The sequence below is a fragment of the Lucilia cuprina genome, chromosome 6 (genome assembly GCF_022045245.1).
Source record: "Lucilia cuprina isolate Lc7/37 chromosome 6, ASM2204524v1, whole genome shotgun sequence".
Lineage (NCBI taxonomy): Eukaryota > Metazoa > Arthropoda > Insecta > Diptera > Calliphoridae > Lucilia > Lucilia cuprina.
The window spans coordinates 13,002,855-13,015,662 of record NC_060954.1 but is presented as its reverse complement, the minus strand read 5'-3'; the positions used below and the strand labels follow the sequence as shown (position 1 = coordinate 13,015,662).

At 29.6% G+C, this 12,808-nt stretch overlaps 1 protein-coding gene across 1 annotated transcript; it reads right to left on the bottom strand.

The window, feature by feature from the left end:
* Positions 1-1,569: 1,569 nt before the first annotated feature.
* Positions 1,570-3,297, bottom strand: LOC111680805 (UDP-glycosyltransferase UGT5-like). The gene is made up of 2 exons (XM_023442520.2): positions 2,971-3,297; positions 1,570-2,917 (listed from the first exon to the last, which is right to left on the bottom strand). Exons 1-2 carry the CDS (start codon positions 3,221-3,223, stop codon positions 1,617-1,619), a joined length of 1,554 nt encoding a protein of 517 aa, XP_023298288.2. The 5' UTR covers positions 3,224-3,297; the 3' UTR covers positions 1,570-1,616.
* Between the last annotated feature and the right edge of the window lie 9,511 nt (positions 3,298-12,808).

Below are 12,808 nucleotides of genomic sequence, written 5' to 3'. Positions count from 1 at the left end.
ATGCTCAATGGCATTATTAGAGAGGTGACTGTAACATTACAACAGCAGAATTACATTACTGTCAAAAATGCCATATGAAATGTAAACACCTAACAATTATAACATGTAAACAATAACAACTATTGGTAAAATACATACTGTTTTATCTATATCACCCTTCTAATTATGCCATGTTATGTACATTGAACATTTTGATGTTGATGCCAGTGATGGGTTTACATTTTGATGTGGTACTTTTTGGTAAGTGCTCTTTAAGTCTAACATATTTGTTTGTTGTTTAATTCCCTTCTATTTTAGTCTAGAGTATACTATTGTCTACTATATAGTCTAGCCTATAGCACAGACTCTATAGTCTAGTCTAATGAATAGTCTATAGTCTAATCTATAGTGTCGTCTAGTCTATAATCTAGTCTACAGTCTAGTCTACAGTCTAGTCTATAGTCTAGTCTATAGTCTAGTCTATAGTCTAGTCTATAGTCTAGCCTATAGTCTAGTCTATAGTCTAGTCTATAGTCTAGTCTATAGTCTAGTCTATAGTCTAGTCTATAGTCTAGTCTATAGTCTAGTCTATAGTCTAGTCTATAGTCTAGTCTATAGTCTCGTCTATAGTCTAGTCTATAGCCTCGTCTATAGTCTAGTCTATAGTCTTGTCTATAGTCTACTCTATAGTCTAGTCTATAGTCTACTCTATAGTCTACTCTATAGTCTAGTCTAGTCTATAGTCTAGTCTATAGTCTAGTATATAGTCTAGTTTATAGTCTAATTTATAGTCTAGTTTATAGTCTAGTCTTTAGTCTGGTCTATAGTCTAGTCTATAGTTTAATCTATGGTCTAGTCTATAGTCTAGTATATAGTCTAGTCTATAGTCTAGTCTATAGTCTGGTCTATAGTCTAGTCTATAGTTTAGTCAATAGTCTAGTCTATAGTCTAGTCTATAGTCTAGTCTATAGTCTAGTCAATAGTCTAGTCTATTGTCTAGTCTATAGTCTAGTCTTTAGTCTAGTCTATTGTCTAGTCTATTGTCTAGTCTATAGTCTAGTCTATAGTCTAGTCTATAGTCTAGTCTATAGTCTAGTCTATAGTATAGTCTATAGTCTAGTCTATAGTCTAGTCTATATTCTAGTCTATGGTCTAGTCTATGGTCTAGTCTATAGTCTAGTCTATAGTCCAGTCTATAGTCTAGTCTATAGTCTAGTCTATAGTCTAGTCTATAGTCTTGTCTATAGTCTAGTCTATAGTCTAGTTTATAGTCTATAGTGTAGTCTATGATCTAGTCTATAGTCTAGTCTATAGTCTAGTCTATGGTCTAGTTTATAGTCTAGTCTATAGTCTATGATCTAGTCTATAGTCTAATTAGTTAGTTAGTTAGTTAGTTAGTTAGTTAGTTAGTTAGTTAGTTAGTTGGACTAAAAATTTCATTTACTACCCTCCCTCCAATTAGTTACTCATTAGTACCATAATTTACATTTCGGGTACTTGGTTATGGTTTTTTGCACCAAAACAAGCTTTAGATAGCAAAGCTTTCATGTTAATTTTATAAAAAATCTTTTAAAGAGAATACGTGGATTGTTTAATAAGTTAAAAACTAGTAGGTTATATTTTGAAAATATTTTATTTCAATTAATTTTAACTTTCATAGAATTGTTTACAAATAAAACTTTACAAATCTTAACAATTAACCAATTGAAGAAAATCACAACACTTAGTACTATTAACCCTAAACCGGCTAAAACATCCAAACCATGTTTCTGAAAATAGCCCATATTCTGAGCTGGACTTTGTAAATGCACTGCACCATTGTGTCTTATAACATATTCCGTCCAATAAATAGCCAAATCTAAGGGTTTTATAGGTTGATCGTGGTACCTTATGGAAATTTCCTTAGCTCTTTGACGATACTGAGGATTATTTAACATTTCCAGAATAGTATTTTTCAGTTGTTCCCGGCTAAAAGAGGAAAAATCCAGCCTTAAAGCAAAACCCTGCTTTTGAGCTTTATTAACATTCTGTTGTTGATCGAAAAATACGGGTAAACCCAAAATGGGTTTACCATGATATACTGTTTCGAATGTAGACAAAAGACCGCCATGTGATATGAAAAGTTTAACTTTAGGATGAGCCAATATATCTCCCTGAGGGAACCAGGGTGAGATTAAAACATTGTCTGGTTTTCCGGGTAATTGGGGATTTTCAAATTTCCATAATATTTTATAAGGTAAAGAGGCGAATACCTCATTGAAAATGTGTAGAGTTTCTATAGGAAAATCTTTACTTTTGACATTAGAACCCATGGAGAAATAGATGACATCTTGTGAGGAATTATTTAAGAAATCATAGATTTCTCTAGGTAAAGGTTTAGGCTCATGATGTATTTGAAAGCCACCCACTTCAATCATATTAGTGACATACGAACGAGGAGAACTTAAGGAAAAATGTTGATTCATTAAGAGGAGAGACATATTATGACGCAGCTTTGAAACGGGCTCTTTAATATGGGCCATATAATGATCCACTATATGCTGATGTCGCGGTACATGAACCAAATGATTGTGTATTAGTTCCAATACTTTTCGTAATAAATTTTGCATACGTTGTACATAAGACATTTGCTCCGTAAAACCGGTAGCCATTAAAGGTACATAGGTAAAGGGCGAAATATTACCTAAAAGTTCATCGATTATGGGATCCGTGCCGTAGGATGATATACCTATTATAGGAGCTTTAAAATGTGCACCTAAACTATACCAAGCATCGGTATTAACAGATTCCAGTATAACCAAATCAAAACTTTCAGTTTTTAGTAGATTTTGTACTTGGGGATTTTTCATAACGGTGAGAGTAACATTGGTAAAGAAATCCGATAGAAAAGTCATTTCATTCCACAAATTACGCTGCTCCTGAGCTCCATTTACAAAAACTAAAAAAATTGTTCGGTTAAGAAATAATATAGAGAAAGAATCTGTTGCTTACATTCTTGTACATTATGAGTTTCCATTACCGCTATATCACGATAATTTTTAATATTTTCTCTAGAGGGATAAGCATTAATAACGGTTAGTTCATGACCTCTTTGCGCCAAAGTTTTTAAGAACGGCTGCACTAATATATACTGAGATCGACCGGGAAATGGAAAAACTGCTAATATCTTGGCACTTTCATTGATTTTAATAAAACTTAAGAAAATTTCTATTAAAATTAAAAGAAATCTTTTGTTTAACCTCATTATTTTTTTTTTTTGTAAATTTGTTTTTTGTTTTAGAGAAATAATTTAAATTGCGTTGTTTTTAGCTCGAAATGTTTAATCTAACTGAAAGTGAAAAGTAATCTCATTTTTTTACAATGGATTACATTTGATTTAAACAATTTAGAATGAATCTCATTGCACCCCATATAGGGTTTTCAATATCAGATTTCAAAATACCCAAATAGTGGGAATTTTAGATTCAAAAACAATATTCTATAGAATTAAAAATAGAATACAATTTTGAGTCCACTGAATTCTAACAAATAAATTATCGGAATTTAAAATTCAGATTTGTATAGAGTTTAGATTTTAATATACATTTGAAAGATCTTAATGAATAGCTCTCTATAAGCTTCATAGCTATCTATAAGTTCCATTCCATCCAAATAATCTAAAAGTACAATGCTACAGGTGTTAACTATAAAAAAGTTTATCAAAGTTCAAAGTATCACGATATAAATCCCAAAATAGCTAATGCCAACCCTAAAAAGCTTTCTAAACTGATAAAATTCTTATCTTTCTCTCTCTATCTTTCTCTGTAATTAAATGGCATAAAATGTACAGAATTAAGTGACCGAGTCCATGTGTGATATTTGTTTTTATTTTTTTTTCAAGAAAAGTTATATTTTACCCCAAAAAATTAAACTCTCTAAAATAATCATACTACAGGCCATAATATAAAATTGTTTTATAGCCGATTTATTCTAGCTAAAAAAAAGTTCAGTGAACGCCTTAACTTAATATTTGAAAATTTTTCGCACTGAAGCGTGTGCCTTATCATTTAACATTTGCATTTGAAAATAATAAAAATGTACTAAATATTTGTGATTTTTTAATTAATTTCAATAAGAGCTTTGTAGATCAGCAAGTACACTTGGAAGATTTTGCTCATAATCTAGAGAAACTTGTCCATAATGTGGACCCTACGGTAGTTTATAGTCTAATACATATGTAGGTTGACCTATTGTCTTGACTTAAGTCCGTTCTATAGTCTCTTATATATTCCAGACTGATGTCCGCTCAAATATCCAGTCAACTGTCCAGTCTATAGCCTAGTGCATAGTCTAGTCTATAGTTTAGTATATATCCTAGTCTATATTATATTCTATAGACTAGTCTTTAGTCAAATATGTAGTCTAATCTATGGTCCAGTTCATGGTCTAGTCTAATCTATAATATAGTCCATAGTCTAGTCTGTAACCTAGTCTATAGTCTAGTCTATAATTTAGGCTATAGTCTAGTCTATAGGCTAGGCTGTAGTCTGGTCTATAGTTTAGTCTATAGTCTAGTCTATAGTCTGGTCTATAGTGAAGTCTATAGCATAGACTATAGTCAAGTCTATAGCATAGACTATAGTCAAGTCTATAGCCTAGACTATAGTCAAGTCTATAGCCTAGACTATAGCCAAGTCTATAGTCTAGTCTATAGTCTAGTCTATAGTCTAGTCTATAGTCTAGTCTATAGTCTAGTCTATAGTCTAGTCTATAGTCTAGTCTATGGTCTAGTCTATAGTCTAGTCTATAGTCTAGTCTATAGTCTAGTCTATAGTCTAGTCTATAGTCTAGTCTATAGTCTAGTCTATAGTCTAGTCTATAGTCTAGTAAATAGTCTAGTCTATAGTCTAGTCTATAGTCTAGTCTATAGTCTAGTCTATAGTCTAGTCTATAGTCTAGTCTATAGTCTAGTCTATAGTCTAGTCTATAGTCTAGTCTATAGTCTAGTCTATAGTCTAGTCTATAGTCTATAGTCTAGTCTGTAGTCTAGTCTATAGTCTAGTCTATAGTCTAGTCTCTAGTCTAGTCTATAGTCTAGTCTATAGTCTAGTCTATAGTCTAGTCTATAGTCTAGTCTATAGTCTAGTCTATAGTCTAGTCTATAGTCTAGTCTATAGTCTAGTCTATAGTCTAGTCTATAGTCTAGTCTATAGTCTAGTCTATAGTCTAGTCTATAGTCTAGTCTATAGTCTAGTCTATAGTCTAGTCTATTGTCCTAGTCTATAGTCTAGTCTATAGTCTAGTCTATAGTCTAGTTCTATAGTCTAGTCTATAGTCTAGTCTATAGTCTAGTCTCTATAGTCTAGTCTATAGTCTAGTCTATAGTCTAGTCTATAGTCTAGTCTATATCTAGTCTATAGTCTAGTCTATAGTCTAGTCTATAGTCTAGTCTATAGTCTAGTCTATAGTCTAGTCTATAGTCTAGTCTATAGTCTAGTCTATAGTCTAGTCTATAGTCTAGTCTATAGTCCTAGTCTATAGTCTATATGTCTATAGTCTAGTCTATAGTCTAGTCTATAGTCTAGTCTATAGTCTAGTCTATAGTCTAGTCTATAGTCTAGTCTATAGTCTAGTCTATAGTCTAGTCTATAGTCTAGTCTATAGTCTAGTCTATAGTCTAGTCTATAGTCTAGTCTATAGTCTTTAGTCTAGTCTATAGTCTAGTCTATAGTCTTTAGTCTAGTCTATAGTCTAGTCTATAGTCTAGTCTATAGTCTAGTCTATAGTCTAGTCTATAGTCTAGTCTATAGTCTAGTCTATAGTCTAGTCTATAGTCTAGTCTATAGTCTAGTCTATAGTCTAGTCTATAGTCTAGTCTATAGTCTAGTCTATAGTCTAGTCTATAGTCTAGTCTATAGTCTAGTCTATAGTCTAGACTATAGTCAAGATTGTTGTCTTGTCTATTATTTATAATTAAGTTTATAATTTAGTCTATAGTGCAGAATTTCAAGTCAATAGTATAATCTCTGAACTAATCAATTTAGAGATTATTAAATATTTTACTTAGTTAAATTAACATAAAAACACTCACCTTTAAGAAGTTGTTGAAATTCTTTAAACAAACATATTTAAATCTGCATGTAGTTATGTTAATGATTTCATTTTAATTATATATTTATATGTTTTTATTAAATATTTTAATATGTCTACAATGGACATAATTATTTTAACATTTTAGAAATAATTTTTACCTACAAATGAAGTTTTACTAAAAAATATTGCGAATTAACAAAAACACTGCATTTGCCAACACTGATATATATATATAATTCTAAAAAAAACATTTTTAAATAACCGATATTATATTTTTTTAGTGGAATGGGTGTTTATAACAAAAACAACACTATGTATAATGCTCTTATTTATATTCACCCACTTGCACTAACTCTTTCTTTTGATTTGTACTCATTTTTTTCTTGTTGCTTATATGCAACAACAACACAAAAACCTGCCGCCAAATTTCTTTTTTCTTTCTTGCATTACAATTTTTTTTAGGCAGTTTGTTGCTAACATTCTAACACTTTTTTCTCTTATTAAATTTAACACTTTTCATGGATATTTTTATATAAAACTATTAAGCCTTTATTAAAAAAACAAATAAATGCAAAAATATTTTCAAGAAAACGATTATTTTACGCGTTAGATTAATTTTAAAACGATAATTAATCTCATCACAACCGGTCACTTTAAGCATTTCTAAGAAACTAAAGAAGAATGGAAGGGAGTAAGTAGAAGGAATAGCGGTAGTCATTGCCATTGTTGTTATCATGTTGTTAATAAGGAATGGTAAATGCAAAAGCAATGTTACATTTGCAGAGTTGGATAAATTAGTCAAACCATTTGAACAAATTAATAAGAAGTGAAAAGAGTTTTTTATTAATGCTTTAAATTAAATTATAATTGTTTAAAAATATAAATAAATTCGATAGTTTAGTCTTAAGTCTGGACTGTAGTCAAATCTATAGTCTAGACTTATAAATACTTTAGAATAGACTATTAGTTAAGCTGGTCTATAGTCTAATCTATAGTCTATAATCTAGTCTATAGAATAGTCTATACTCTAATCTATAGTCTAGTCTACAGTATAGTCTATAGTCTGTTCTATGGTATAGTCTAGTCTATAGTTTAGTCTATAATCTAGTCTATAGTCTAGTCTATTGTCTAGTCTATAGTCTAGTCTAAGTGTCTAGTATATAGTCTAGTCTATAGTCTAGTCTATAGTCTAGTCTATAGTCTAGTCTATAGTCTAGTCTATAGTCTAGTCTATAGTCTAGTCTATAGTCTAGTCTATAGTCTAGTCTATAGTCTAGTCTATAGTCTAGTCCATAGTCTAGTCTATAGTCTAGTCTAGTCTATAGTCTAGTCTAGTCTATAGTCTAGTCTATAGTCTAGTCTATAGTCTAGTCTATAGTCTAGTCTAGTCTATAGTCTAGTCTATAGTCTAGTCTATAGTCTAGTCTATAGTCTAGTCTATAGTCTAGTCTACAGTCTTGTCTATAGTCTAGTCTATAGTCTAGTCTATAGTCTTGTCTATAGTGTAGTCTATAGTCTAGTCATGTCTATAGTCTAGTCTATATTCTAGTCTATATTCTAGTCTATGCTCTAGTCTATAGTCTAGTCTATAGTCTAGTCTATAGTCTAGTCTATAGTCTAGTCTATAGTCTAGTCTATAGTCTAGTCTATAGTCTAGTCTATAGTCTAGTCTATAGTCTAGTCTATAGTCTAGTCTATAGTCTAGTCTATAGTCTAGTCTATAGTCTAGTCTATAGTCTAGTCTATAGTCTAGTCTATAGTCTAGTCTATAGTCTAGTCTATAGTCTAGTCTATAGTCTAGTCTATAGTCTAGTCTATAGTCTAGTCTATAGTCTAGTCTATAGTCTAGTCTATAGTCTAGTCTATAGTCTAGTCTATAGTCTAGTCTATAGTCTAGTCTATAGTCTAGTCTATAGTCTAGTCTATAGTCTAGTCTATAGTCTAGTCTATAGTCTAGTCTATAGTCTAGTCTATAGTCTAGTCTATAGTCTAGTCTATAGTCTAGTCTATAGTCTAGTCTATAGTCTAGTCTATAGTCTAGTCTATAGTCTAGTCTATAGTCTAGTCTATAGTCTAGTCTATAGTCTAGTCTATAGTCTAGTCTATAGTCTAGTCTATAGTCTAGTCTATAGTCTAGTCTATAGTCTAGTCTATAGTCCAGTCTATAGTCTAGTCTATAGTCTAGTCTATAGTCTAGTCTATAGTATAGTCTATAGTATAATCTATAGTCTAGTCCATAGTCTAGTCCATAGTCTAGTCCATAGTCTAGTCCATAGTCTAGTCCATATTCTAGTCCATAGTCTAGTCCCTAGTCTGCTTACTTTTCACTCCTTATTAACTTGTTAAAATGTATTGACTAATTTATCCAACTTTGCTAATGTCACTTATTGTTTGCATTTATTACTCCTTATTAATACATAATAACAACAACAATGGCCATAACATCCGCTATTCCTTCTATTTACTCCCTTCCATTTATCTTTAGTTTCTTAGTAATTCTTAAAGAGACCGTTTGTTAGGAGATTAATTATTATTTTCAAATTAATCTAACGCGTAAACTAATCGTTTTATTAAAAATATTTTTGCATATATTTGTTATTTAATAAATGCTCAATAGATTTATATAAAAATATCTATGAAAAGTGTTAAATTAATAAGAGAAAAAGTGTTAGAAAGTTAGCTACAAACTGCATAAAAAATTGTAATGCAAGAAAGAAAAAAAGAAATTTGGCGGCAGGTTTTTGTGTTTGTTTTTGCATATAAGCAACAAGAAAAAAAAATGAGTGCATATCAAGTGAAATAGTGAGTGCAAGTGGGTGAATATAAATAAGTGCATTAACATAGTGTTGTTTTTGTTATAAACACCCCTTCCACTAAGAAAAAATGCAACATCCATCAATAAAAGTGAAGTGTTATTGTTAGTTTGTAATGTTTTCAGTATTTTATATTTTTTCTAAAAGGTTAAAATAATTCATGTCCATTGTACACATATTAAAATATATCATAAAAAGATATAAATATATAACTAAAATGAAATCATTAACATAACTGCATACCTATACGCAGATTTAAATATGTTTGTTAAAAGAATTTTAACAACTTCTTAAAGGTGAGTGTTTATATATTAATTTACCAAAGTAAAATATTTAAAAAACTCTAAATTGGATTAGACTATTGTCCAGAAAGTCTTGATTATGGTATAGCTTACACTATTGTCTGGAATTGTAAACTTTACTATAGAATTAACTATAAATTAAACTATAGACTAGACTATAGACTATAAGACTACAAACTAGATATTAGATAAACTATAGACATGACTATAGGATTGATTGATTGACTAGACTAAACCCAAGAATATAGGCAAGACTTGACTATAGACTACAGCAGACTTTAAATAAGATTATAGACTATACTTTAAAAATAGACTATGACTAAACTATACACGAGACCAGGCATAGACTAGACAATAAACTAACTATAGACTAGACCATAAATCAGACTATAGACCGAACTATAAATTAGACTGCAAATTAGGCTATAGAATAGACTTTAGATTATACTATAAACTACACTATAATACCTAGACTATAAACTTGATTATAAACTTGACTATAGAATAGACTGTAGAGTAGACTATAGATTAGACTATAGACCAGACTATAGACTAGACTATAGACGAGACTATAAACCAGACTAAAGACTAGACTATACGCTAGAGTACACACTAGACTATAGGCTAGAGAGTGGACTACACTATAGACTAGACCTATAAACTATACACAAGACTACAAACTAGACACCAGATTAGACTATAGTCATGGTAATAGACTGAGAATATAGGCAGGACTATAGACTTGACTATAGACTAGTGTAGACTTTTGATAGCACTATAGAATAAGCTAAACTCAACTAAGCTAAACTATAGACTAGACTATAAACTGGACTATTGACTAGACTTTACATTAGACTATAAACCAGACTATAGACTAGACTGCAGACTTGACTATAGACTAGACTACAGACTACACTGTAGTCTAATCTAATGTCTATAGGTAGACTATAGACTAGACTATAGACTAGACTATAGACTAGACTATAGACTAGACTATAGACTAGACTATAGACTAGACTATAGACTAGACTATAGACTAGACTATAGACTAGACTATAGACTAGACTATAGACTAGACTATAGACTAGACTATAAACCAGACTATAGACTAGACTGCAGACTTGACTATAGACTAGACTACAGACTACACTGTAGTCTAATCTAATGTCTATAGGTAGACTATAGACTAGACTATAGACTAGACTATAGACTAGACTATAGACTAGACTATAGACTAAACTATAGACTAGACTATAGACTAGACTATAGACTAGACTATAGACTAGACATAGACTAGACTATAGACTAGACTATAGACTAGACTATAGACTAGACTATAGACTAGACTATAGACTAGACTATAGACTAGACTATAGACTAGACTATAGACTAGACTATAGACTAGACTATAGACTAGACTATAGACTAGACTATAGACTAGACTATAGACTAGACTATAGACTAGACTATAGACTAGACTATAGACTAGACTATAGACTAGACTATAGACTAGACTATAGACTAGACTATAGACTAGACTATATCCTAGACTATAGACTAGACTATATCCTAGACTATAGACTAGACTATATCCTAGACTATAGACTAGACCATAGGCTGGACTATACTGTAGACTAGACTATAGACTAGACTATAGGCTAAACTATAGACTTGATTATAAATTAGATTATTGATTAAACCAAAGGCTAGACTATTGATTAGACTAAAGGCTAGAGTATAAACTATTATAAACTAATGATATATACTAGACTATAGACCATGTTATATATTAGACTATAGATCATACTAGCGACTAGACTGGTGGAATCTATAGTCTAATCTGTAGTCTAGTCTATGGTCTATAGTCAAGTTTATAATCTAGACTATATTCCAGTCTATAGTCTATTTTAAAATCTACTGTAGCCTATAGTCAATTTAAGAGTCTAGTCTTTAGTGTATTCTAGTCTTTAGTATAAAATAAAGTACTATTTTTGTTAAAACTTCAGAAGTCGTCAAAATTTCCTATTTGATTTTGAGAAAAACAACATTTTGTTAATACATTTTAAAGATTTTTTGTTTTATTTATGAAATATTTTCACATTTTTCATTATAATTATTATTTATTTGTATTTATTTTATCATTTTGAATACTTAAATAACTAATTGGTTGTATGTGTGTGTGTGTGTTTTTTTACGCCATGATCAAATATGAGATTTTCATACGTATTTTTCTTTTCTTTATTTTAATTAATTATTTAATTAATATAACTTAAATGTTAAAATATTATTTTCATACATGATGATAATGTTTTATTTTTGTTTTATGATGTATATATGTATGTATGTATAATCATATCAGTTTCGTCATTAAGATGGTAACTATGTTTTTATTTATTTATTTAATATGTAATTTGATTTATGTTTTTGTGTTAATATAATTTGTTTGCTTTTTTGTAGATTTATATAGATTTAGTAACATTTAGCTTTAATTTTTTGTTTATTTAATTATTGAAGGATATTTTTTGTGGATTTTTTTTGGTATTTTTGAGACCGAAAGAAATGCAACAAATGAAAAACCTGCAGCATAATTCTAAAACTAATTTCATTTAAGAATTGATTTCTTAAAGAGAAATCTTTTTTATAGATATTTTTTGTTGTTTAGTGTTAGATTAAATAGTATTTTTTTTTTGTATTTGATAGATCATTAGATAGATTTTAAGTTTTTTTCTTATAAAGTTACATGTAAATAGTTTATGGATAAATGAATGAATTGGGGTTTTCTAATGTCAATTTTTTTTTAATTTTTTTTTTTTCAATTTTTATAATAAATAGTTTTAGATAGATATAATAATGTTAATTTATATATGTAAATAGTAGTGTAAATATAAACAATTACTTTTTTTAGAGTTTTAAATATAATTACATAAAATAATTTTACAAAATTTTAGTTGCGCTTTCAAAAATATATAAATTTACTTAAATTTGTAAACAAAGTTAAAAAATATTAAACTTATTATACTTTCATTAAATTTAAAACTTAATAATTTTATTATAAAAATTAATGACAAGATTTTAACTTACAACTCAAATATACTTGCAGTGATATTAAATAAGAAAACTTTACATAATTTTTAAAGAGATTTTCAACCATATTATCAAAAATTTTAAAATTGACTATAGAGTCTTGACTATAGAATAGTCTATAGTCTTGACTATATAACAGTCTATAGTCTTGACTATAGAACAGTCTTCAGTCTTGACTATAGAACAGTCTATAATCTTCACTATAGAACAGTCTATAGTTTTGACTGTAGAATAGTCTGTAGTCTTGACAATAGAATAGCCTGTAGTCTTAACTATAAAACATTCTATAGTCTTGAGTACAGAACAGTCTAGAGTCTTCACTATGGAACAGTCTATAGTGTTGAGTACAGAACAGTCTATAGTGTTGAGTACAGAACAGTCTATAGTCTTGACTATAGAACAGTCCATAGTCTTGACTATAGAACAGTCTATACTCTTGACTATAGAACTGTCTACAGTCTTGACTATAGAACAGTCTATAGTCTTGACTATAGAACAGTCTATAGTCTTGACTATAGAACAGTCTATAGTCTTGACTATAGAACAGTCTATAGTCTT